Raw genomic sequence first — 26,703 nt, forward strand, 5'->3', positions numbered from 1 at the left:
TTTGTGCGTCACATAAATGTTGCATTCAATGAATTCGAAAATTTCAGAATCATCGCCAACTAAGACATTACAGTGAAACTGCATAGTTCACATACATACTTTTACATGTGACTATAACTTGTTTATCGGCGATTTTGAAATTAGCTGACTGTGTGCTATTCTCAAATCAATAATTTCTCCAAGATGCAATAAAATAAAATCTTATGTTTCCTTGGTCGTGTGGCTAGCCTCAGATATTTCCCACGGCAAGTGAAGGGAGCACTGCTTGCTGCCATCCATGCATCTAGTCCTGTCTGTGGTACCTGCTGGCTACTTAACTTAGCCACCTTACCTATCAGTCACTTATGTTGACGAATAATAACATGAACGACAGGCAAAATGAATTTATTTAGTTTTCTACTCGATGGGCAGTTGCGTTTAAAGGGAGAGATGGATACCATCCATTCGGTTTTAGTGTTTTAGCTGTTATAGGGTTTTGCTGAGTCCATTTTGCGTCTAACTGGAAGTGGAAAAGACAAAGAGAAAAGAGCTTTCCAATAGCTAGAATGGTTTGGGCCTAAAAAGAAGACAAGAGGTAAGGATGTCGAATATTTCAGAATACCTCATTTGCTTACTAACCACACACAATGGTTATCTGTCGTTTTGAGAGAATGTTAATTTAAATTTCCCCAGGAAATTTCAATGGTTTCGTAGCTAGCTAGCCGCTAGCCTAGCATTAAAACGCTAACAGTATGCTAAAGAAAATATGCAGGTAACGTTAGCGAACTACGGCAGTCTTGTAGGTAGCGTGTTAGCTTCTTGCTAAACGGACAGACATTGCCGCTACTTTGGAGTCCTCATAACGGCAAACGTTAACCGTTAAAATGATAATATCGCTAAATGTTACTTTAATTCGCCCGGTGGCTTCCCGACCCCGAAAAGTAAGCGATTGTGGTGATTGTGTTTTTGTTCATCTGATGTTGGCTAACGGGTCATGACGTCTGTTTGTTTTTTTTTGTTTATTTTTTTACTGGTAAGCCACCGGTGACACACCACGTTCCGCCAAGTATTCATCTTGCTTGACATCGCTGCGGATATAATCGCTTGAAATTTGTCATTTGTTGACTGTTAAGCGGTAAACGGAAACTGCTCGCAGTTCGTCCACCGTGCCTAAATAACTGTTCTCCACTTAAGCTTCGTGGATTTAATTGCAGATAAACTCTTTTTTTCTTTTTAGCTTGACGATTCACATTCATGCGACTATCATCGCGCTTGCTTGCAGTTTCTCTGCCCCTGAACGGGACAGTGTAACTAATCCTAGGCCCAAAACAATCGTCGGTTTTCTCACTGACTAGCGAAAACTTTTTGGGGGTTTGTTGTCCTGTGGCCTCCGCGCATTGATGCTGCGTTCATTACGGCAGGTTGCTCTCGGTGACAGTCGTCGCTGTGGTGAAGTCAAAACGGCAATGACTCAATATTCCTGTTGAGTTGGAAAGGCGACATAATAGCTGAAGTGTCAAGCTTTGGTCTTGCAAAAGGACAGCTGATAATGCTTCTTTTTTTCTTTTCTTCCTGGAAGCCATTTTACGTGCCTCAGTTGGGGGGAGGGCCAGAAAGTGCATCATAAATCCACAGTTGAGTAACAATTAGCCGCCACACCAGATATCTGTTTTTGGAGAGGTGTTTTTGGCAAATGGGGTAACTTCCCTAGCAATCAACTTGTTCATCTTGGTGGTGGGGGGGGAGGCCTCTGGTCATGAACTCATTCATGGCAGGTAGCTGTGAGCTTGCTCAACATCCGCACTGACGGGGTGGTCAATGGCGGTTCCACTTTCCGTGGAAGTGTTATTGTGTGAGAATGTTTTATTTGAGCAGCTTTCATATAATCTAGCCTTGTATTTAGCAGTAAAAAGAGATATTTGAAGTGTGTGATGGGATGGAAAAATTTAAGAAAAGTTTGACTGATCTTGCGATTGAAGCTGTTTTGGAGATTAATCCGTTTATGCTTTAATGTTAAAGGAGATAGTTTAGATAAGTCATGTTCCACCAAAGAAATGGCTCACCACCCTTTTTTTTTGGCTGTGTTGTTTTTATTTAGGCTAAGCACAGAGGTATCTAGAGAAATCTTCAGCAGATGTTTTAGGGGTTTGCCGACCCTAACCTTAACCTTAGTTATTCCTAATACCAGCACTGTTGTGGGAATGTTCTTTTTTTTTTTTTTAATTTTCTTTAAAAAAAAGCATTAAATGTGGTCTGTGCATCATGGCGGGTAAGTGGATAACGATTTATTTTCTGCCCTTTTGCTCCCTGTGATGCAGCTCTGTGAAATCCTCTTCACTTCCTGCTCGGGTTTTGGCTCTGTGGCTTCAGTATAACTGTTTCCTCTGTAGCCCGGCAAGGGCAGATCACACTCGTGTCCTGCCGAGATGTTATGGTGACTTGTTTGGCCATTCCAGACGGAGGAGTGGATGCCTGCTTGTTTGGCTTTGACACATCTATTGTACATTGCGGCAGTAGGGCAGTGTGGTTTTCCAGTCTGGTATTTTGGAAAATGAGGAACACCTAGTTCCAGACTGTTGGACAACAGTAACTAATTGTACAGGATTTTCTGGCTGCCTTCTCAAAACTGAGTAGTCCTTGTCTGAATAAACCACATGCTTTACAATTCTTATCATCTCTTTGATGACTAATGTATTCATCACGTTAAGTCAAAGGGGGTTTGTTGAAGTAATTTGCTTCGTTTATTGTACAGAAGCCGTTCTTTTTGTGAACCCCACCAAAAGTAGGAGCAAGTTGTGTCTTCAGCTGTCCTTGTGAGTTTATTATCAAATCTCTTTTAAACAGAAGCTTGTGGAAAGGTTATTTGAATGCTTTTCCACAGTATGGTAGTTTAATAAGCCCAAATCTAATCAGGCATCAGCAGCTCGTTCTTTATCCCTCCGTGCTGTTGCTCACACAGCAGAAAAATGTGCTACTCACTGTGTCCTGACCTCATGCATCTGTTCTTCAGCTTTTGTTCTCTAGGATGCCAGTTAGGCTCTCATGTGGCCGGCTATATAGTCCAGTGGAGGTGAAGCTCATCAAGGACATTTCATTTCACTTCACACATCCAGCCTACATGTAGATACTGCGCTATAATATATAGAATCACTTTTAACAATAATACTTCTAAAAAAAAGGATATCACAATATTTCTTTTCACAGCAGGGTAACTGCTTTACGGGCAATAACAAGTGGATCACTATCATGAGCAGTAAAACTAAGTTTGTATGATGAATCCAGAAAGTTAAAATAAGAAGTAAAGCAAGAATAGATTTATTTAATACAAAGGCGAATCAAATTTGTAGGAAGCGAATCTATAGAAACAATATTGCTAAACTAATCCTCTGTAACTTGAACAGAAAAACATATGTACAATTTATGAATCGTGTAAATCTACCGGTCACTCCAATCTCATTCGAGCACAACGCGTATTAAAACACATGTTCCGCTAAGCGTGACGGTTTATTTCGAGGTTCGGAGTAGTAAGCTCGAGGTTGGCATGTTTCTATTTGTAGGCAGGCAGATATCCCAGCGTCAAATTTAGCCCAGACTGCTCTGAGGAATACGATTATTACTGATATGTGGGACGCTACGCAGCACAGAGTCCCCTATGACTCTGCTCTGGGGACGTTTCCTGCTGTGCCTCGTTATAAATAGAAAAGACTGCATGTTCACTTACATGCAGTCATGTACTTCGAGCTTTCGGCCCAGGTTTGTGGTGAGTATTGGATCTTAAAGGGAGGGGGGGAGTCATGTAGGTTACCATTAAAGGTTCAGGCTAAAAGAGGACCTGACATAACAAAGTTTAGTGTTGATCTGTTTGACCAATGCAGGGTGGACTTCACATGCCTAGTGCTTCTTGCATTACATTCATGAGCAATAGTAAGTGAATTGGAACTATATGCAACACATACATATGAAAGCTTTATTTGTACAGTTGATTCAAACCCTTTTGCAATATAATCAATGTTGAACAAGAAATTGCATTATTATATTATGGCTTTATCAGAGCTATTGCACACGGCACAAATGCATGTGATTTTATTGTGTATTTCTTTAAGTAATGTCTTTTTTAAGAGTTCAGTGCAGTTCTTTTTCTCTGTGTTGGCAAGGTTAGGCTAATTGTACTCATCAAACCAGTATGAAAGCGTTTTCGATTGATGGCGCCATCCAAGATTATGACGCGTTGTTTATTGTAAACGTGTCGGACATGCTGGAACATGGCGAGTTCAGACGGTCATTGCATAACGGTGTGTTTAGTCAGTGTTGCTTCAAAGACAGGGGAGTGGTGTGGTAGTTGTTGGGAATTCTTACTATAGTTTCGAAATCGGTGACGAGGTTCATGAGACAAACGTAAACCGTCTTCACTGTCTCAGTGTGAACATTCAAAGAGCTGGAATGACGCAGGTTCTTTTTAATATGCACCCACGATGACGTGAGGGTTGTGTGTCGCGTTTCATAAATATTGTGCTTGGGGGGGAGAAAAAGTAGGCCAAGCGTTGTGTTGCTACCTGTGTTGCTACCTGTGTCCCACTGAGCTTGTCTGTCTTTATTTTTCAACTCCAATCCATACGACCCTTCGGCAGCTCTGCTTCATTTGCTATTCCCTTAACCACGGATTATCCCGCTGTTTAGGATGGGTCGCAAGGCAAGACGAGAGCAATGCAGTGACGGAAAATAAATGAGCATGAATGGGGGGGAAAAACAGTGTAACATCCCATTGCACCTAAGCTAGTAAATACTACGTGTCAGCCTAAACATTCAGGAAAGTTGCTGATGTACTTTTGTTTTTCCTTCTCTGCTTGATTTCATGATCACTAACCTCGAGGTGTATTATTATCTTGTCCTCTGTGTGTTGTGATCATTGTTAATAATAGTCCTCCGTGATGAGCATTCGCTGGATGTTAAATATAACAATGCTCCGAAATGAATCTCCTGTTAATTATTTGTGAGAAATGCAGAACAGTCCCAGCACTGGGCTCTCATTGGTTAACACCGCCGGCTCCCTCTGATTCCCATCATGCACCGCTGAGCGGAGGCATTCCAACCAAACGCTTCAAACCTGCCTGGATGAAAGGAGCCAAGCGGTTGTTTAGAGAACACGCCAGTCAAGACTCTGAGTCTTGTTTTGATATGTCCATTAACAGCTAATCGTTTTTATTATTTTATTAAACTGAAGCAGGAGCTAAAGCGTTGCGAATAATTGATCCCAACGTCAACATCATCTTCCTAAAACATCATCAGCTCAATACTTTTTAACATAACATAACGTGGTCTTGACGTCACTGGTCCCCAAACAGCTGCTTACGTGAGGCAGGTTTGCAGCTTTTTGAGCGGACACTCCCTCCGGAATGCGTGCTGTCAGCAGGTTGGCTTGAAAAGCATCACAGGAGGGGGCCACCGAATACCCGCCTGCACCAAGAACTCGTTGTTGATGTATATTAAAATACCCTTCTGTAAACACCATTTGGATGACATCAGGAGACTAAAGGACAGGCAAACGGGGTGGAGAGGGCGGTCCAAAACACTTGAGTATTAAAAAAAAAAAGAAAAAAATGCTACATGTGAGACACGGAGCCATAGCACTTCCTTTGACGTCAAGAGACAAGCTACTGATATTAAAATGTCACAACGAACTTCTCTAAAATGAGTCAACGGGAGTTTCCCCAAATTTGAATTTTCTAATTTTGTGTTTTTCAGGATAATCTTTCTCCCTGGCTCATTTTGGATGATCCCTTAAGAGACACTCTAATTTAATAGCAAAGAGGTTTTAAAGTTATCTGCAAAAAGTCACTGGGTTGAATCTTGTTGAAACAGAAACAAGTGTTGGAAAAGTTGGATAATCCTTATTTTACTTCATCATGGCAATGCAATCCCTTTTAGGGAAAACTTTGGTTCTATAGTTATATACAGACAATCATTAATATAATATAGGCCCCAGTTCACTAAGACAGACCTGTAACCGATAATTAACTCTTAGAAGTTATTTCACATGGCGTTCACCGAAGCCGTTAACCAATAACGGACAGACTCTTGATCGTTCATTCCCCCCACGAGAACTTTTAAACCTGTTTGTGTCATACGTTCAGAACCAGTGGGGAATTATTCAAAGCCGCAATGTGAAGCGCCACTACGACACCCATCCACTCGATAGATAAAAGATCCACCGAGAGTCCATTATGCTTAGAATCCTAATACAATCATTCACTGCACCACAATGAAGTGAACAGGGGAGAATCGTGCTGAAACAAGTGTTCCCTCAACAGTTTCTGAGGGGAAGGTGAGAACAATATGTGGTTTTCTTGTTGAACGTCACTTCCCCCGAATGAAGTAAATGTGAAGTATCGGGGCAAAAACAATTAATACCCCTAATGTGCTGTAAAAAAAGATTTCAGAAGAAGTTTGGCACACACACACACTTTGGCAAGTGTGTGTGTGTGTGTGTGTTTTCGTTCTTGTTCCTACTTCCCTAAACCAAACAGCAAAAATGGGGTCATGTTTACTCAAGTCCAACAATATATAATTATCCCGGAAGGCTTTATTCACATCGCACATTAGACAACACCTGCTACGCCCAGAGATCCAACTCAAGGAAAAAAGGGGAGAATCTCCTCATGACCGCTGCTGGATCTGCAATAGATGTTTTACATAAAACATCAGAGTAACAGAACCCAACTTCTAAAAACCACAAACTTATAATATAAAGTAATCAAAGCAATGTACTAGTTTCAGGCACATTTTAAAATATGTTCAACTATATATTCTGAACTGGATGATGCTACCAGTTTGTGTACTAGTTATAAATAATAAAATCCCTGTGGAATATGGTGACGTATTGGTCAGCACGCAGTCGTCATCATCATGTGAGGAGGATGAAAATGTCTCCCGGTTTCTTCACTCTGCCTGCCGGAAACTGCACACTGTCTCTTTAACAGGCTACAGGGTGCTTTGCCCTGTGCTCCGCGTAGTGGGGGAGGGAGGGAGGTTGTTGACGGAAAGATGGGCCCTTATTGGCTGGGCCTTACTGAGGGCCGTGACATCACACGGAGGAGAAGCCCGGTGGTGTAAAATAACATCTCCTTTTATGGGACCAAGCGGATCGTTCCATTCTCAAGAGAGAGGTGAGGTTCTGCTCCCCTCTTGATGAGCTCTTAATACTTTCTCCCTGTAAACCGTCTAACCTAATGGCTCTTTCTTTAAGTAAGTATAAATGTAAGTCTGACCTACACTAAACTCATTTATTTCTTCAGCGTTAAGTCTGTCCCTTCTATCTACACACATGCCTTTTCAACCTCAAGACTGAAACAAAAGCCTGCAGCTTCCCTCGACTTCGACCACCCCCGCTGCTGGCCGACGTGGTATCTCCCGAGAACAAGCAGTCTCCTCCCCTCTCGAAGTCAGATTTGTCACCACTCCAAGGAAATGCAATGTACCTACGAGTGGAGTAAAGAAAACTCTAGTTGCACTCTTCCAGCTCGACGCCCACAGATACATTTAGAAAATGTCTTCACTGGAGGAGGTTGGCGTAGAAATTTAGGCTGACAAGTCATAACGAGAATACTTGAGAATCCTTGGGAGATCCTTTTGAATCCTCCTCCCTCCTCCTCCCCAATGTTTCAGTGGTTGGGGCCATGGCCTCTCAGACAGGGTAAGAAATGCATGGCTAGTTGGCTGCTTCACTCATTTATTTTGCTGTCTGGAAAGAATAAAACACACAGCTTCCATTCCGCGACGTTGTTCTGCTAAAATGGTTTTAGTTGCTAATCTCGTGGCTGTCTCACCGAATCCCAGTCTTGTATTCATGGTGCTTAGATTACATACAGTTCTTCCCTTTTTTGGGGGGGGGGGGGGGGTAGAAGATGTGACCTGGCCCTTTTATGTTGTGTGTTGGAACAGGTTAAGTTCATTTTGGTTCAGAGTGAACAGCCTTCTCCACTCAGACTTTGACCTTTTCCAGTCCAGCACACTGTTGAATGATTACAATAAACACACATGGCCACCACGCTTTGAATTTAATGCATGTCCTTTCAACTGGTGTTGTTTGAGATTAGATTTGCTGAGTGGGAACGATTTACATTGCCTACCTTTTAGTATGTTGGCGTCTGATCAACTCCGCAGGGCCTTGAACCTTTTGGCTCGGAGCTTGGGCTGAACTTCAAACCATTTAAAATCCGTGCCTCATAAGCTTGGCTACGGAAACTAGTCAAAGATGTATACCTAGTGGCTTGTCCTATATTTTTCATAAACAGGGCCGATATTTGCCATATCCCAGAAAGCCACAGGTGAAATGACGGCTGAAGTTGTGGTTATTGAGTAGCGATGTGCAACGGATCATGAAACTCACGGTTTGGATCGGATCCGTGCAAAAGGCGAAAAGAGACTAAATGACTTAGAGGTCCATGTTGCAAATGTTTTTTTCTGCCGCCGAAACTGCTTTCCGTTCATTGATGATCCCCATTGGCAGTTAAAGATCCCTTTGTTTGATTAATTGTAAAACTTCATGTTACACTGTGACAGTGAACGTTAAACTGCGTAATTCATTCATTCACACCGTGCAGATCCACGGCGGCCCATTGCACCACTATTAGCAAGCCGTGTCCCATTTTGTACACCGCGTGCTTGTTGATGCCCCTAGATGGAAATGAGCAATTGATCAGTTTCCCCTTTTTAACCCGAAAAAGTAATTCCTCGATCACTTATTAGTGAGATTTAGAAGTAAGTTGGAGATCATCTTGCGTTAACTGATTCTGAGGCATTATGACCACCGCTGGGGATTTCCCATTCGCCGTGCCGTAGCAGATGTTCTCCCTCTGGACTTTTGTAATGCTTTGCTACACTTTGCACAAAGTGGCGTCCGCCACCGTTTTGTAAACCGTATATATACACACAGGTGTTTGCTGACACTGAGAAAACCTGCGATGCTGTTGCTTCAAACTTTTTCAGGATGAAACTGCTTCTTGAGTTTCATAAAAATTCTCCCACAGAAAGGTCCACTTTTACAAGATTTATTTTTTTATTTATCCTCCAGGTCACAGGATGTCTTTCAAACAAAGTGTTTTAAAGCTTTTATTCTTAATTAATATAAAAATATTCCGACTGTTATTATCCGTCCATAGGAGCCTTGCCCTCTGTTTTCATCACTCATATAAAGGCATCGCATTATTGAACTTTGCTTCTCCACGTGGTTTGAGTTGGGAAGTTGATTGATGGCCAACTAACAAACAGGTTTCGCTTGGATGCTTTGAGTAGTCACACATTCGCTGCATGTTTTTCACATTATGTTTTTGCATTCCGGGACTTTGTGTACTAATTAATCCCTGAAATCCCTCTCTGGGTTTATTTGGACTTTGAAAGATGTCCATTGAGTTATTCGAATGTTGCAAAGGCACAAAGGCGAAGCCAGCAGGTATGTAAATACCAACATTAATGCTCCAGTATTGTTGAAACCAACAGCAGGCACTTGAGCCTCCGCTCTGTTGCTTTTGTTAAGTGCTGTGCTACAGTAGGACAGGGTGTGACCCCCCTGCTCTGCTCATAGAAAACAACAGTTTTGTTCAATTAGTCAGGCAGAATGGACAGTAGTGCTGTTTTAAAAAAGGATGTTCTTCCCATTCTTCCCATTTTAAGTGTTTAAGTCCCATTAAGTGAACAGTCACCCATTCACCAGATCAGCTCTATACATATAGTTCTAATATATAATGTGTGCTCTCAGCATAGTAAATCACCCGTGGCACATAATCCCTTTGTCTAACTGTCTAACCAGTGGAGATATTGTTACTTTGTGGGCATGGAACTGCCTTTTTATCACTACATTTTCTAGTGAGAATGATATTGGCACAGAATCACATGAATCTGAATAAACTAGGATGTGGTGGGAGTATCTCCACAGTCCTGTTACATCTAGTGTACACTCAAGGAGATCTGAGCCCATTCAGATAAGGCCGCTACAGTATTGAGTTTTTTGTAGTCTTTGACAGCGTGTGGCCTAACCTTGGTCACCAGCTGCTCGCCAGGTGAAGCCCTGGGACGTTAATGAATGTTTGGACGATGGATTGACGGAAGAATGTTTTCGTCTTTTCCCGACACCCTCCGCTGATAAAAGTGGTGTTAACGGTGCGTCTCAAACGGCTCACGTTGGCCTCGGGCTCCTCCTGAGCTTCGGTTTAACCTAGCCTACTTTGCTGTGCTCTGTAACTGAAGTGGCCCGTGAGGAGTGATGACTCTTGAGTCGGGTGGCGTTGACAACGTCAAACAGCCGAAGGCTCGGTAAAGGCGTTGGTTGGGAGGTGACGTATTGGACTTGCTGATTGATTGAGCCCACAGATAAACGGTCTCCAATAGATGGCTGCAGGACTGAGCACTAATATCCTGAGACAATGTACCAGGTTTTCACGTCTCACTTCCCTCGTCCCAAACTCTGATGCCTGAAGTGAGTTCCTGTTTCTTTCATCCGTACTTGGTAAAGATTGATAACCCCCTTGTGCGTTGTGTTTATAGTTCAGGACGAGGTGGATTCTGTACAATCGCTCTCAGCCGCTTTAGAATCATTGTTGTCGTAAACGGAGAGGCGACGCGCCCGGCTGCTAAGAGGCTCGTTTCTGGTTTTCAAAGCCTCGTAGTTGCTTTCTGTTCCAGACGGAAGTCTTGTTTGTGGTGGTTGTCGTCCCTTCCCTTAATACTTGCTACCGCGACATGGACAGTCTTGTGTATTTGTCCTCTGCTTGTGGACACAGTTTGTTCAGGTGTTTGGTGTCGTACATCCACAGTTACCGCACCGCTGCCTTCAAATGGCTCTTTAATGGAAGGTTTACACTACACACATTGTTCGGAGGGACAGTAAGAGCAGCAACGTGCGTGTGTGTCAGTCATGGAGCCGATTGCTTAGAGATCAAGTTTAATAGCATCAGGTTCATTAATCCTAATTACAGGCTGATTCATCTCGTTGCTATTTTCCAGAAAACACTGACACATTCTGTTCATGTCGAGTGAATGACGCCTCTTCAGTCTAGTCCAAAATACACAACGTGTTTATTTGAATAATTTATCTTGTGAGCAAACAGCCATTCAAATTGTAGTTGACAAACTTTGAAACGACGACGTTGAAAATGGCCGTTGCATATGCCTGTGTGTGTCCGGGGGGGGGGGGGAAGACAAATTTACATTGACCATCTATACAAGCGGAGTCTTTGTTGTACAAGTATCCTGCTTGTTGTCTCGATCAGCCGGAGCCCATCGGGGATTGCGTTCTGCGTCAGTCCGCTGTGTTCACGTTGCCCGTTTGTGCCCCCCTCCCCTCCGCCCAAAACAATAAAGTATAAAATGACTCAAAGCAGAGGGTAGTCGATGGCTGATTGTGACTCGCAATGAGGGGTTATCATTTTTATCCGGGGCAAGAAGTCCTGGCAGCAGGGAAGACTTCAGAGCTTGTTTTAGTTGCGGTACCTCACTGTTTAGGAGTAACCTTTTTGAGGGCGGGGGGTTCTTCTCATTAGGCGTTCCTTTTGAATCGTATACGGCTGCCCTAGATGACCCCCCCCCCCCCCCCCCACAAAATGAGTGTGGAGTGTGTTTACGGTCTCTCCTCCGCGTGTACTTATGTTGACCTGTTGTTGTTCTGTTTGCGTTATTAGCAACATGAACCGTGAGGACCGGAATGTGCTCCGAATGAAAGAAAGAGAAAGGCGAAATCAAGAAATCCAGCAGGGAGGAGGAGGAGGAGAGGCCTTTCCAGCAAATTCACCTCTCTTCCCTGAGCCCTACAAAGTGGTAAGTTTGTTTACCTCTCCCTTCAGATGTTACATGACATTGATTAGTCCGTGGCAGGAAGTGGGAACAACACAAACCTCCTCTAGATTCAGTTTTGTCATCACATATTCTTTGAACAGTCATACTTTTTTTTTTTTTTTTGCCTGAACTGAAGTGCAGAAGGGAATGTTTACCTACGGGCCTCTGTGGCAAAAGGTGGAAACCCTCTTTCCGTTGGTGGTTTTGTACACATGTGCACGCTTTATGTAACATTGTTTGACTTCCCTGCATTGCTCGAGTCAGGGAGAACAAAAACCTCCTAGTTGTTTGTCAGGACTATCCTGTTTGACGACGACGTGGACACATTTTTTGCCTGTCCCATCATGGGGGAGGAAGTTTTTGTTCCGTTAATTTCTTTTTCATCATGACCTTCAGTCATGAAGTCTTTGGTTTTGTGTGATGAAAGCTTAAACAGGGCGAACTGTGAAATGCTTCCAATACCTATGCACTTCATATCCGGGCGAGTTCTGTCATCAATGGCGATCCTGCTTTTAATCTCGACGATTTCGCTCAAATTTTGAGCTGTAATTGGCGTGTGTGTGTGTGTGTGTGTGCAACGTAGTTTGTGGTTAAAGTGTTAAAAGGGCTTTCTTTATTCCAAGCATTTGTTATGAAATAATGGTTAGCGGTAATCCGCCGTGGACTCCGGGTGAGTCGGGTTGACGCCTGTCTTTGGTTAGCTGGTTTGCAGTGTAGCCCTTTCCTCCCATGCTGGTGGATACATATAGATGTAGGCCAGCCAGCGCCTCAGCCAGTGTAATTGTTAAGCGGATTTGAGTTCTCTGAATCGGTCTAATCTTCGACCACTAACCAGATTTGAGCGTAGGTAAGTGGTCCCTTTCCTTAGCCGGAGTTCGCCATCAATGAGGCAGAGAGGAATGTGTCCCGACAGGTCGGCAATAGAGAGGTGGACCAGAGGTGAGTGCCGAAGGTATGAAGCTGCTGTTTTGAAGAAGTCCTTGACCTTTGCGCAACAAAAGAAAATGCAGTTGCAGCAAACAATGTGGTTTTGGTTGATTTAGTGTTCATGTCTTCAGAATCAATAGGACAAGAAAAAGGCAGAAAAAAGCCACCTGTGTGTAAGTCACTGGCTTCTCTGCACTTTGCATCGCTTGCGTCTTATGTACGCTTCAGTTTGCACCCCCCTCTTCTACCAGACCCTCTGGTACGCTCCACAAAGTGGAAGTTTACTGTGTTCAGCATTAAAGGCCATGTGTGCACGCAGCTGCAGCAGAGCAGTAACATTTTTTTATGGTGCTGAGCGCACACACGTTAAACTCAGCGGCATTGAATGATCTGTTAAATCAGGATTTTGGTCTTTTTGATGACCCAGTGTATGTAGATGTGTGTGTGGTCGTTTTTGAATTTGTATTAAGTTGGCCTTTTTTACTTGGCGAGATCTAAAAGGTTCAGAAATCAAAAATCCAATGATCAATCATGTTTTAACGACGTCTTAACAAAGATCAGGCAACATGGACAAGTAACGCAAACCAAAAGACAGCAGATGAAAATATGTGTTTAGTTCTTTTGTAATTTATTGTTGTGGAAATATGACTTTGGAAAGGATAGTTCCCAGTTAGTAAGGAAGTAGTAGTCATTTTTGCAGCCCACCAAAACTTTAACAACTCTTCTGTTTTAACACGTAGGTAAAAAAAAAAGCTGCACGATAAAATATGTAATTGTGTGTTCTACACTTCATTGTTTTTAGCATTATCAGCCAACGGCAGTGTGTGTGACAAGCCCGATCATCGAAGCCAAACATCCAATCAGAAAAAAAAAGTGGACGCTCCGCTACACACGCACGCACAGTGTGGGCCGAGCTGTTGTGACCAAGCTAGTTAACACTTCCTGCTACAGATAACGATAATGTTTCCTCCCCCCATGTGTGACAAAGTAGACGTCGAGCGCTCCGTGTGAAACTGGATATTTTGCACAGGCCGACGCGGGCTGATTGCTCGCAGGTCTGCAGGAACCTGTGGCTTCAAAGTGATTGATTAACCCCCCGTGTTGGCGCTGTGGGCGGACTTATCTGTGTTGACAGATGGTTGTGGACTAATCGGGGGTCGTTTTGGATCAGCTCCCTGACCGATCGGCGGGTCTCTGCGTCCAATCGATTATTTTCCCCAACCTTAAATCAATAATTTAGAAGGTAAACCTGACGACACGCAGCTCAGGATTTTATTAGTTTCCTCCTGTTTTGGACGGATGTAAATCTGCATTTGAATTATGCTCCTTTTGCATTGACTTGAAGTTGGTCTTTGTTGGAGTAAAACATTTTCTCTCCTTTTGGATGGAAGGCAAAGCAATTAACCCGAGTGTTGAACTTGTGCCCATAATGACTGTTTTCTCTGCCCCGCTCCTCTCTTCTTTCCCTCTGTTCGCTTCTCTCCCTCTATGAAATTTTTTTTTTCTCTGGCTGTCAATTTTTTTTCTTCTCCCCCTTTATCATCACACTGTCTTCACCCGCCCCCCCCCCCCCCCCCCCCCCCACTCTCCCTCCCCCCTTTCTCTGCTTCTCTCTTCAGTCCAGCAAGGAAGATAAACTGTCAAGCCGTATTCAGAGCATGCTGGGCAATTACGACGAGATGAAAGAGCCGATTGGTGACACACTTCCTAAGCTTGGCGGTAAACCATCTAACAGCTCGTCTTCCTCCGAGGAGAAATCGGGCCCACCTCTGTTCGGCGGGGACCAGCGCGGCGTCGGTAGCGGGGGCAGCAGCCAGAGCAGCAAGTGGACTCCCGTTGGCCCCGCAGCGGGCGGATCTTCGTCCCAGTCCCAGAAGCGCTCGGGACTCCCGGGCGGCCACGGTAGCCAGAGGAGCGGCGGCGGGAGCAGCAGCAGCAGCGGCAGCCAAAGACACGGCGGGGAGGTGCGGGAGAAGAAGTCGAGTAAACACGGCGGCGTGTCGGAGCACTCCAAGTCGCACACGTCGAGTCCGGCCAAGGGCTCGCTGAGTTCTTCCGGCGGCGGCAGCAGCAACAGCCACTTGCGAGGCTCCTTGTCCGCCGAGCAGCATCACAGCAAGGAGCGCTACCGCTCCAAGTCCCCGCGAGACCGAGAGGCCAACTGGGACTCTCCCTCCCGGGTTCACACCGCCTTCCCCACTGGACAGCACTCGAGTCAGGCCTTTCCGCCCTCTCTCATGTCCAAGCCCGGCTCCATGCTGCAGAAGCCCACAGCGTATGTGCGGCCTATGGACGGCCAGGAAACGGCGGAACCCAAGAGCTCACAGGCAGAAAGCTACAGCGGACAGTCGCACAGCAGCACCATGGGAGAGATGAAGTCCAACAGCAAGGCCTCGCTTTCCAAACTCAAGATCCCCTCGCAGCCCGTAGAGGTGAGGCTTCGTCTTCGGGCTCTCCGCATGTTACAGCACTTACGCACTGTTGGGTGTAAATGTACAGTTTCTGAAATTGTACGTAGGTTATTTTGACTAGCGGAGCGGTGTTTATGTTCGGAGCATGTATCCATAGTGGCGTCATAGCTGGACGCGGTTACCTTCGCAGCATGTTACACTCTGTAAATCCTCCTTAGAATGACTCATGCTTCTAGGAATGGAGGCCTCCTCCCACCTGCAGCACTGACCGGCCTGTCGATTTATGAGAACGTGTTAAACATAATGTTTCTGTCTTCAGGGATCTGGTGACGCCAACTGTGTCGACGAGATTCTGAAGGTAAATGTCTATTGGCAGAACTCCCCCTCCCCCTTCGTTCAACACAAGTATTCAGGGAGTGAAAAGAAAACTATTGCACTTTGCATTACTCTCAGCGTACAACTCATTCACTTTTCTCCCCCCCCCCATATGTGTGTTTATTCTTTCTTTCTCGCAGGAAATGACTCAGTTGTGGCCCCCTCCGCTGACAGCCATCCACACCCCCTGCAAAACAGAGCCCTCCAAGTTTCCATTCCCCACCAAGGTTAGCATTGCACCGGTCCCTGTGTTTACTGTTCGTCTCAAATCATGCGTCATGTGCTGTGTGTCTAGTTTGGGGCAAACAGACCTCGTGTAGCAAACGCAACCAAACCAGAGTAACCTTTTTATGGCCCTTCAATGAGAATTATATGTCAATTAATACATAGTTATTGATAGTTTTACTATCAGGTATTAATGATAGACTAACACAGAAACTAAAGGAAAGTTGTTTGAACTTCCTAAGGAGCTTTTATGAATTACTAATGAAGGTAAATTCAAGGAGTTCATTTAGAATAGATTTGTATTCATTCGTAGATTGTTAGAACAGTCAAAACATTTGGGTTTGTGAAATAATAATAATAAATCTTTATTTTCCTTTTTCTTTTTTGCCCTCAGGACTCTCACACTTTCCCAAGTGGCCACAGTGAGTATTGCTCCAATTTCTCATTCACAGCCATCATAAAATATATATGCATGTACATTTGATAAATGTAGTGCTCATGAGTTTTATTTGTGTTTTTAGAGCGAGGTAGTTCGTCCAAGAGCTCCAGCAGCCACCAGTCCAAAGCGTGCGATGACCAGCCCACGTAAGTGCTTCATCTTTTCCTTCTTTTAATTGTTAGCCCATGTCAATAGTTTTTACAGTGTAGATTGACGCCTTAGAAGTGGGATACTAAAACCAATGTATGAAATCTATGAAAAGTTAAAGTAACCAGACATGCATGGATGACCTCAGTACGTTGAGTAGACGGAGCCACCAATTACACTGCTCTAATAAAATAGACCTCTAATTTAATTTTGTTCCCCCATCTCAGTGTACTGGAAGATGACCTGAAGCTCAGCAGCAGCGAGGACAGCGATGGGGAACAGGACTCTGCCAAGAATGCCTCAAGGAACACTTCAGCGAGGTAAACCACGAAGCACGTACATGAACGGGGGACAGCGGCGAGCTACGCACACACCACGTCCACACCTTTCACAAAATCAACAGCAGGTGTTCTCAGCGACAATACCTGCATTGTGAGGCAAATTGAGAATTTTACAGCTGAAACATGATCAACTTACGAATCAAGTATGGAAAGGTTTGGCAGTATGTGATCTAAATGTAGTGGTTAAGGATGATCCTCAGACATATGGAGCTACCGTTTGTGTCCCTGGGACAAGACTTTAAACCCCAAACACTTGGTAGTTTCTAAAACATGGCTGGAAGTGTACTGTGCCCTTTTTTTAACGCCGTTCATTCGCGCTCTTTTCTGTTACAACAGCAATAACAGTGAAGGAGCAGAGCAATCCAGGGACGACTCGAGCAGCCACAGCGGCTCGGAGAGCAGCTCGGGCTCCGACAGCGAGAGTGAAAGCAGCACGACGGACAGCGAGGCCAATGAGCCCCCCCGGCGCGCCTCGCCTGAGGTAATGCCTTAAAAACAACCTCTTCTTCTTCCTTTGGCCATCGTTTTTAAAATGTTTGACTGGCTTTCATACTTGTCCACGATGTTCTTCCTCCACGAACACACAAGTCTGACGTGTGTGTGTGTGTGTGTGTGTTCTCCCGCTCCCCTCCAGCCTGAACCACCCGTGGCCAACAAGTGGCAGCTTGACAACTGGTTCAAGAAAGCCAAGCATCCGGCTTCCCCCGTGGACAACAACGTTCCGACCAAGTGCAAGAAAGAGGGCAGGGACAACGGCTCGGGGCGCGGCTACAGCAGCCAGGGAGGGGGCTCCAAAGACTCAGCGGCTCCCACCCCGAGCAGGGACTTACGGGCGGCACAGAAGGGGGCGGAGGGCGGCCGCGGCCGGCAAAAGTCCCCCGCCCAGAGCGAGGGCGGCGCCAATCCGCGAAGGAGCGTGGGCAAGAAACAGCCGAAGAAGTCCGAGAAGCCCCCCGTGGTGGTGGAACCCAGGGGAGGCCTGAGGGTGGAGAGCGAGCCGGCTCCCGAGATCCCCCCACGTCGGACGAAGGCCGCCACCAAGGGGTCCCGCAAACCGAGCATCAAAAGGGAAACCAAACCCTCCCCGAGGCCCACCGCGCCCGCCGTCGCCACCGCGGACAAGCGCAAGGCCAAGGCGCCCACCAAGACTTCGCAGAAGTCGCGGGAGTTTGTCGACACGGACTCTTCGTCGTCGGACTCCGAGGGGAACGACAGCATCCCGTCGTCGTCGCAGACGCCCAAGTACACGGAGAGCATCAGGACCCCCGTGTGCGTCTTTTCTCCGATGGAAGAAAAAGAGCTGCTGTCCCCTCTGAGTGACCCGGAGGAGCGCTACCCTACAAGGCAGCCGCAGCACCAGGTTTTACTCGTGAAGATAGGTCAGTGGAAGCCACAGGAGTTATCTGCGTGTGCCCCGCCGGAGCTTTTCTTTTCTTTGGACCAAATTTAAACTGTTCCTTTTCCTTCCCTTCCCGTTTCCTATAGATCTCAGCCTGCTGTCTAGGATCCCAGGGCGGCCCTACAAGGAGCCTGCAGAGATAAAAGTGGAGAGGGACGACTCTCTGGACAGGGAGAGCAAAGACTTCAGCAAACAGAGCTCCAGCAAGGCCAAGAGGAAACACAAGGTACAAGACTCGATGGAGCAAGTTCCTGTCCTTGTTCTCTGCTGCTCCGATTGATCTTTAAATGTTCTTGAGGCTTTGAAAGACTGCGGGGTGGTTTACTCCTTCTGGCGCGTTTGGGCCAATATGGAGACAACCATCCCTTTTGCCCTGAATGGCAAAACAAGGAGGCAGAGATTACTTATTATCCCTATCTGGGTGATTTAATCATGTCAACATGATGCCAGGAATCATTTTGAGGCAAAGGTTTCCGATTTAATGAGAGGAGAATATGATTTATTATCTGATTATCTTCTTTCTTTCTTTTTACAACTTTTGCACCCCTTTTTTAAAGTCTATTGAACACAAGATAATTGAGGGCCAATTCTGACAATTGCAATAAGTTACTCATTGAAAAACTAAGTATTTTATTCTTACAAGGCTAAGTGATATCACTGTAATTCGCATTGGCTGCAATTTTTTTGAGGTTCAAGTCATCTACTTCCTACAGAGAAATGTGTACACACACCACTAAATCCTTTAATGTGTCTTTTGATTTCCTGCAACCTTTGTTTCTTTTAGAACGATGAAGATGGCACCAAGACCGAGATCAAGCGTTGTAAGCTAGAGGAAAAGTCCCCCTCTCATCATAAAAACAGCAGCAAAGAGTGAGTTTTCCTCCTGATCATCTTTCACACTTAAAACAGTTGGTGTGACAGTAGCACTTAGCTTCATTTCTTTCTTCATGCCTGTGAAGAAAGTGTCTTATAATCCACTAAATAAACCCTGTGAAGGCTTTTGACTACTGAACTACTGAAACGATGTTACAATGGTGATTCATCTCCTAGGTCTAAGAGGTCGGTGGAGAAGAAAGAGGAGCCCGTCCCCTCTCCTTCCATATCGGGTCTCCAGCGGACGCCCAAGGCAGAGCATCCGAGTCGAAAGAGGACAGTCAGCCAGTCCTCCACCTCTTTGTCCAGCGGCACAGGAAGTGGGAAGGAGGGAAGCCACAGCACCAAGGGCAACTCCACCTCCAAACACCGGAAAGGGGAGGACAAGGGACGCGGCGCGCGCGACGGCAAGGTAAACGCATGTAACCTTATCGCAGCTATTTGCTGTGGATTGAACCCCTGCACCCCCACCCGCTTAAACTTAAATAACAAAATGTTAGAAAGAAGGTGGTCGAGAACATTGCTGCTATATGGGTCTATATATTGGATTGTTCGCCCTAATGTCCATAGTACGCAGAACGTTTCTCTAGACATCCTCAACCCCTCCCCCACACCATTTCTCAATTTTAATCCTTCGCTTCAAACACCAGGCCGCCTCCCTTTTTTCCTGAAACTTTATTCCATCTCTCTTGCCGTCTCTGCAGGAGAAATCCTCAAAGGGCAGCGATAACCAGCTGGCTGTGCCTCCGCTCCCCACGGACGGCTCCAAGTCTCAGAGATCCAAGCTGATGTTTGAGGACAGGTAAGAGGAGCTCCTTCCACTGCAGCTAACCCCTGCAAGGGGTGCAGAAAGCACTGCTGTGGGGATCTAGGGTTGCCTTTGATGCACAAAGCTGCAGGAGGTCGGGGAGGTCATGCATAGATGTGCCTGTATGCAGGAGAGATGACATACATTTCCATTTTAAAAGCTTCTTTTTTGGGGATCTGTTTTTCATGCAGAGGTAAAAAAATATCCGTCTTGCCTCCTGACTTTCTTTTTTCGGTTTTGTGGTTTAAATTAATGTAATAACTACTCGGTGGAAATTTATGCTGTTTCCAAAATGTAATTGAATTAGTTTGACGTGTTAATTATGTTGTTTCAGGGTCCATTCGGCGGATCACTACTTACAAGAGGCCAAGAAACTGAAACACAATGCAGATGCACTGGTAAGAGCGTGAGCCTGAAGCTTATTTCCATGTGTAATTGAGATGCTGCAGTCTCAGCTGCTGCAGGCAAAGCAGGGAGGAGCGGTAAAACCCGGTCTACCCCCTTTTTTTAAAATGCAAAACGACCTCCTGGTGAGGTTTTCCTGGAAGAAATGCTTGACCTACTGTAACAACGCAACTAAAACACTTTTTTTACCTATGACATAAAGTGTCGAAAGTCCCTCAGTTATTGAACAAGGAGTTGCTGAAGTATTAGCTGCTAACTATTTATAAGTTCCTGCTTGAAGGGGGGACTGAAATACTTTGCTTGTTATGCCATGTTGAGTTAGACAAGCAAACACACACACTATTGATGAGAACAAAGCAGTATTTTCATGTATCTTTTCAAATATATAGTTCAACATTATGGACACGCTTTGAATTAATCTATAATGTCTGTGGAAAATGAATTAGGCTACAGTTCATGAGTCCACATCTATGGTGTTTTACATTCCGTAGAAAGGCAGACTCATACATGCTGTTATAAGAGTTTATTGTATTCCGCACCGAAACACATCAAATGAAGTCATGTGAAGCATTTACTTGAAAGAAGTGTGATATTAGAGCAGTCTTTGCCCACTAACCTGGGACGCACCGCCATCAGTGACTCGTGACATCAGTGAATCAGTGACTTGTGTTTCTTTCCCCTTTCCCTATTTTGCAGTTGGACCGTTTCGAGAAGGCGGTTTACTACCTGGACGCTGTGGTGTCGTTCATCGAATGCGGTAACGCTCTGGAGAAGAGCGCTCAAGAAGCAAAGTCTCCCTTCCCTATGTATGCTGAAACGGTGGAGCTAATCAAGTGAGAGCAAACAGACTTTTATTCATTGTCACGAGTTTAAAGGGCAGCGGCACCATTTGCACACATCAAAGTCTGTGGACAGGTCTTTCCTTGTACCACCGCATGTTGTGAACCGCCCAAAGGGACCTGCGTGCTCTGGTTGGCGTGCGCTGTGGCCCACAAGTTTGAATATGAAAACAAACCTGCGGGTGTAGTTGGAAAGAAGTGCGCTTGCCTGACCTCTGTAGCCGGCTGCTGCTCTTTGCTCGCGCGCTCTGTGGCTACTTTACCTGCTCCTAACATTACACACGCAATATGCAAATGAGCCCACGGGGTCGAGTTGCATTGTGGGTAATTTAGCTCCCGGGTTTTTTTTGACCAAAAGGAGACTGTTTGGAGTTAAAAAGATGACATGCACGGTTCTTCTGGATACATTTTCTTTGTTGCACTTTTCCATTGGAAGTTTACGTTTATGAAGTTTATGTATGTATTTGTTTTGTTTTTTATTTTCACGTTCAGATACACTATGAAGTTAAAAAGCTACCTGGCTCCGGATGCTACTTCAGCAGACAAGCGACTAGCAGTGCTCTGGTAAGTTATGACCACAACTGATGGGTATCCGGTCCAAGCAGTGTCCTCCTGTCCTAAAAGTCCTCCAAATCCTAGCTGTTTGGATTTGGAGGGAGGGTTGTGAGTTTTAGCTACCTGCCTAACTCCGGTCATCGCTGTCTTCTCTGCATCTTTCTCTCCAGCCTTCGATGCCAGTCTCTGCTCTACCTGCGGTTATTCAAGCTGAGGAAAGACAGCGCTCTAAAGTACTCCAAAACACTCACCGAACACTTGAAGGTACTTTTTAGTTTCCTAGAAGCCAAAATTAAGTTTGGCTTGGCAAAGCCCCCCAAAGCAAAGAGAAGCTGGATGAATTCCATGTAGGTTGTTTCTTTGTTCATGTGAATGTGTAACCTGCTTCGTACATAATGTTTTTCCCTTGATTTTGTTTGACAGAATTCTCTGAGTAACACCCAGGCTCCCTCTCCTGGAATGGGAAAGTAAGTTAAGATAAAAAACCTCCTAAAGGAGACGTGTGTCTTGTGTTGTGTTCAATGGCTAATTGTTTTCAAACTTCACAGAAAGTTGAGAAAATTACCTGAACTACATATATATGTATTTTTTTTAAATATCGGCACCCACTTTAGTCCTGTTACTTCCTCGTGATGAAGCTCTTGACTCGTACGGGGCCGATGGTCCGTCCTGCTATCGGAGATGGTTTTAAGTCGTGTAGCACTCATGAGACACATCAACTCGCCCTCTGCCAACCGCTCTCAGTCATAAAGGCGCTCTTCTCCGTCTCCCCTTTCAGCAAGGCGGCGAGCATGCCCTCTCCGGTGTCTCCCAAGCTGTCGCCGGGCACAGCCGTCGGCTACTCGTCGATCAGCAGCAGCAGCGGCAGCAGCGCCAGCTCTTCTGTGACCATACCTCAGCGTATCCACCAGATGGCCGCCAGCTACGTCCAGGTCACCAGCAACTTCCTGTACGCCACCGAGGTCTGGGACCAGGCGGAGCAACTGTCCAAGGAGCAGAAAGGTGAATCTAGTTCTTAGTTTGTGGCAGATTGTACTATTCTTCTGTAATATTAAAGCATTGTCCTTTTTTGCTTTTTTCAAAATCAGTACAAGATCAGTTTTAGTTTGTAGATTTGTTCTGAAATCTTAATAACTTTCTATAATAATCTTATTGAGTCACAGGCTTTTAACCCCCCCCCCCCCCCCGTTCCTCCCTCGCTGTGTCTTTTGGTTTCCCAGAATTCTTCTTGGAGTTGGACAAGGTGATGGGACCTCTGATCTTCAACACCAGCAGCATGACAGAACTGCTGCGTTACACACGACAGGGCCTCCACTGGCTGCGCCTGGACGCAAAGCTTGTTCCCTAGCAAGGACTCGTTCCCTGCTCGCTGCTTCCACACGCGCACACACACACCTCAGCTTCTTGAGTTAATGTGCTCAAAAAACAGTCATGCATGCGCTCACAGACAGACACACATGCAATGATGTACTGTATTTTCACACACACACACACACACACACACACACGTGATGAACTTCTCAAACAGATCTACAACACTGTGTCCATTTTCTACACCAGCTTGCCAAAAACACTGAGCAATCCAGAGCATCCGACACCGCGGGCAGCACAGGAAGGAAACCACACAAGAGCTCATCGCCGTGCTTCACGTACCGGCGTTCTTACAATCTTTGCCATGTTTCTATCCATTTGGCAATGGAAGCGCTCGCTGGACTATTTGCTATGAAAACGCTTAAAAATGGGGTTTTGTTTTTTAGGCTACTTTTTTGGCTTTTAACTTTTTATTTCACTTTGTTTCACCAAAGTACCTCCCATGAACACCAAAGGTGCTTTAAAATGAAGGTTTCTCTTTATCATTTTTGTGCCTTGTATGTGAATGACAGGAAAACAAACAGCCACACGTCATATCTGAATAAATTATCCCCTTTTTTTTTTTTTTTAACTTTTAACTAATTTTATTCATTTTAAAAATATTTTAAGGTTACTGGAAGCTGGCAACATTCAGGTCTTTGCAGGCTGAGTCGTGTTAACACGTTTTAGAGGAAAGGAGTTGGCCCCAAATGAAGGTACGTTACACCATCTTTATTCATGAGGTTTGGAGCCTAATCGTGAAGCCCACAATGTTTGAGGACGGACTGTAGGAAGGGCTACTGTGCACAGCAGACTAATACTTCTGACACGCACGTATTTATTAATGTTCTCTTTCGTCGATCAGTGTCTCAGTTTTTGTTTCCCACAATCACAAGCTGGTTTCAGGCCCGCTACAGGGTTGAATGTTGCTCAACATGCTCAAACCACCGCGTCCGGTCTAATGCGAGGAGCCGCGCCGCCCCTAGGGGCCGCCACCGGGGGGGGCTTTTAGAATCACTCGGCCTTCATAGAATTGATCTCGTTAATGTTCTCCCGAAGAGATTTGCTGTCTTTGAAGCTCTGGAATACGAGCCTCTTCCTAAGGAATGTTTTCACACTCGTAGCGACATTGTTCAGTGAGCGATTTCCTCGGGTCCGAGTGACTTCCACACAGTGTTGTTCATGTTTTGATCCCCTGTTTGCTCAGAGTGTATTTTTCTAAGGAACAGCAGGGAGTGTCTTAAGTATTGAACCGGAGCGGGAGCCTGGGTGACCACTAATTTGGCACAACAAAAGCGAGTTGATCTGTAAGGAAATATTTAGAGAGGCAAACTCATCAGTGTTGCATCTATAGAACAAAGAGTTTTAGATCTATCATTATATATTTCAAAAACATAAGTATAACGGCCAATATAGATTTTATTTATGTACCACACGGTTTTCTTTTTTTCTCCCTCTGGCCTAGCAGAAGTATAACTTTTCAAATGCATTCTTTTAAACCAAGAATTATGAGATGCAAAGTATTTGTTTGTGTATGTCCTTTTTCCTATTTAAATTTGAATCACACTTGTATTACAAGCCGGTGGATGAGAAACGCGGGACGGCGTATTCCAGCCGTCCAGGTATGAACGCTTCTCTTATTTAAAATGACCTGTCATCAAGGGAAATGTGCACGGCGGTGGGTTTTGAAATGAAGATGTTAACATCACACCGAGACATGTTAGTGTTTGTTAATGGTCAATGACATGAAGGACTGTACTTTATTTTTTATTTTTTATTTTAAAGCTCACTTCCTCAAACATGCTGGAAACGTTTAAGCCTGGGTCAAATGGTATCCATGGAAACTAATAATGGTTGGTTTTTGTTAATGGCAGTTGGAAAAAAGAACAATAGGCTTTTACACACAAACATAACTTCGGGGAGTTGTCACTTCATCTTGAACTCTTTTCATCTCAAAGTAAAACAAATCTTAGAATTTGACTATCTGACCCGGGTTTGACCTCTTTATGTATTTTCTTTCATTCACTTGCTCCCTGGCCTTAATCGTAGGAGGGGATACTGTTATTTCCTCTGGCACTTGAAAAAAGACAAAGCCAGAGGAGGTATTATTTTAATCTATGCAGGATTTTTACAAAAAAAAAGGAAAGGATCCGTTTCTTTGGAAAAAAGGAAAAAAAAGTTGGCTTGGGAATTTTCTTTTCCCTGCTTTTTTTTCCCGCCTCAGTGAGAAACCTGTTGAACTCAAGTGTCCAATGCCTTTTAGCTTTTGCAATTTTGTGTACTGGTTTAAGTATATATGTGTATATAGATCTGTTTTTATAACCAAACACAGGTGGCTTTGAGCCATTTTGTACTTACAGCTGGAGGCCACTTTTCTCATAGGGATTCCTCTGTGGGTCCAGCAGCCCAGTCCATGTCTTCATACACTGGTACACTTTGAAAGTACATGTCCAAGCCTTCTTTTCCCTACACTATCTTGTAGTCAAATGTACAAAATTTAGCATTTAGATCAATTTTTAACAGTTTGCTACTCACACTTATTTATTTTTCTGCCCCATTGCTTAATATTTTTTTTTTTTCTATTTGCCATTTTAAGGAGTTCCACTTTATGAAATGAGGAAGATGTAAATGTATTGGGGTTGTTCATGAGATTTCCTTGTAAGTAGTAATTAATATTAATTCTAACTTGAAAGAATCCAGGGTAAGATGATTTTTTTTTCACATTCAGTAGGAAGATGTTAACAGTTGCATGTTTCTATTTAAATACAAATGTATAAATTGTAAATATAACATTTCTTTAAGGGTGAGTTTTACTACAGGTTGACATTTTTATTAAATTAAAAATGCTGTAAATACATTTTGTGAGATACTTTATGCACATTTTTTCATCCCTCTGTGGGCTTTTGTTCTTCTTCCAAGCTGTTTGAGTCCATCGCAGTCTCTCGACGCTGTATATCACATTAATTTCTCAGTCCTTTTTCTTACCGTGCTCGTATTCTTTGTCTTCTGCTTCACTGTCTCCCAGTGTCACGGTTGCCACATAATCATTAATGACTCTAGAACCAAGTGTGAATATTTTGTCCTCTCTGTATTTGATATGGAGGCGTGTACTTTTCATGAAATGTATATTGTCGATCTCATGGATGGATGGATGGATGGATGGAATCGATGCATGGATGCTGTGTACAGTCTGTTATGTAAAACCACGTCTGTTTCTTCCTCACGATGGAGGGAGGGTGAAATAGAGAGAGATGTATTTACTAATGTGTCCCTTTTTGAACAATTGGTCCAACATGTCTTTTGAAACAGAGGTATTTCTCTACAGGTCAAAACAGTTGTAGCAGTTTATACAGTATGTTGTATAACATCTTTTTTCTAAAAGTCGTCTCTAAAGTGAGACCCGCAGCATACACTATGTACAATAGTCTAAATTGGATTAGTTTTAAGAGAACTGATGATAGAGATACTATATATGATGGATGCAATATGATTAAAGGTACTCTTTGAGTTTGATCTTCAAACTTAGGTTTATGTAATTTAAAGCATTCTTGTGAAGTGAGTATTAATTGTGACTAATGAGAGTCTGTCCTGAATATTCTTTGTATTTTGCCGTATTGAGAATAAAATATATATGGATATGTTTAATTGAGCGTTACTCGTTTTATTTCAGCAGCACAGGGGTATTTAGTTTTGGAGGAAGCACAAGAGTCATGTCAGAACCCATTAACCTGGTATTTAATTTGGCCGAGAGGGTGTAATATTTTTTATTAATAAATGTAAATATGCCCTTAAATTAATTTGTAG

At 44.3% G+C, this 26,703-nt stretch overlaps 1 protein-coding gene across 8 annotated transcripts; it reads left to right on the plus strand.

Moving 5' to 3' along the window:
* Positions 1-230: 230 nt before the first annotated feature.
* On the plus strand, positions 231-26,544 carry aff4 (AF4/FMR2 family, member 4). 8 transcript variants are annotated; one of them, XM_040181749.2, is made up of 21 exons: positions 231-574; positions 11,652-11,787; positions 14,352-15,164; positions 15,463-15,501; positions 15,659-15,745; positions 16,138-16,165; positions 16,265-16,328; positions 16,557-16,649; positions 17,007-17,151; positions 17,305-18,049; positions 18,156-18,295; positions 18,854-18,939; positions 19,120-19,354; positions 19,647-19,744; positions 20,085-20,148; positions 20,852-20,988; positions 21,487-21,558; positions 21,720-21,813; positions 21,973-22,016; positions 22,328-22,551; positions 22,770-26,544. In XM_040181749.2, the coding sequence occupies exons 2-21, from the start codon at positions 11,656-11,658 to the stop codon at positions 22,895-22,897; spliced, it is 3,468 nt and encodes a 1,155-aa protein (XP_040037683.1). In that variant the 5' UTR covers positions 231-574; positions 11,652-11,655; the 3' UTR covers positions 22,898-26,544. The 8 variants fall into 8 exon arrangements, with proteins under 8 accessions (XP_040037683.1, XP_040037684.1, XP_040037682.1 ...); XM_040181748.2 differs by lacking the exon at positions 231-574 and adding an exon at positions 7,417-7,669; XM_078106801.1 differs by lacking the exon at positions 231-574 and adding an exon at positions 10,335-10,450.
* Positions 26,545-26,703: the final 159 nt, after the last annotated feature.

The sequence above is a fragment of the Gasterosteus aculeatus genome, chromosome 7, assembly GCF_964276395.1.
Source record: "Gasterosteus aculeatus chromosome 7, fGasAcu3.hap1.1, whole genome shotgun sequence".
NCBI classification, from domain to species: domain Eukaryota; kingdom Metazoa; phylum Chordata; class Actinopteri; order Perciformes; family Gasterosteidae; genus Gasterosteus; species Gasterosteus aculeatus.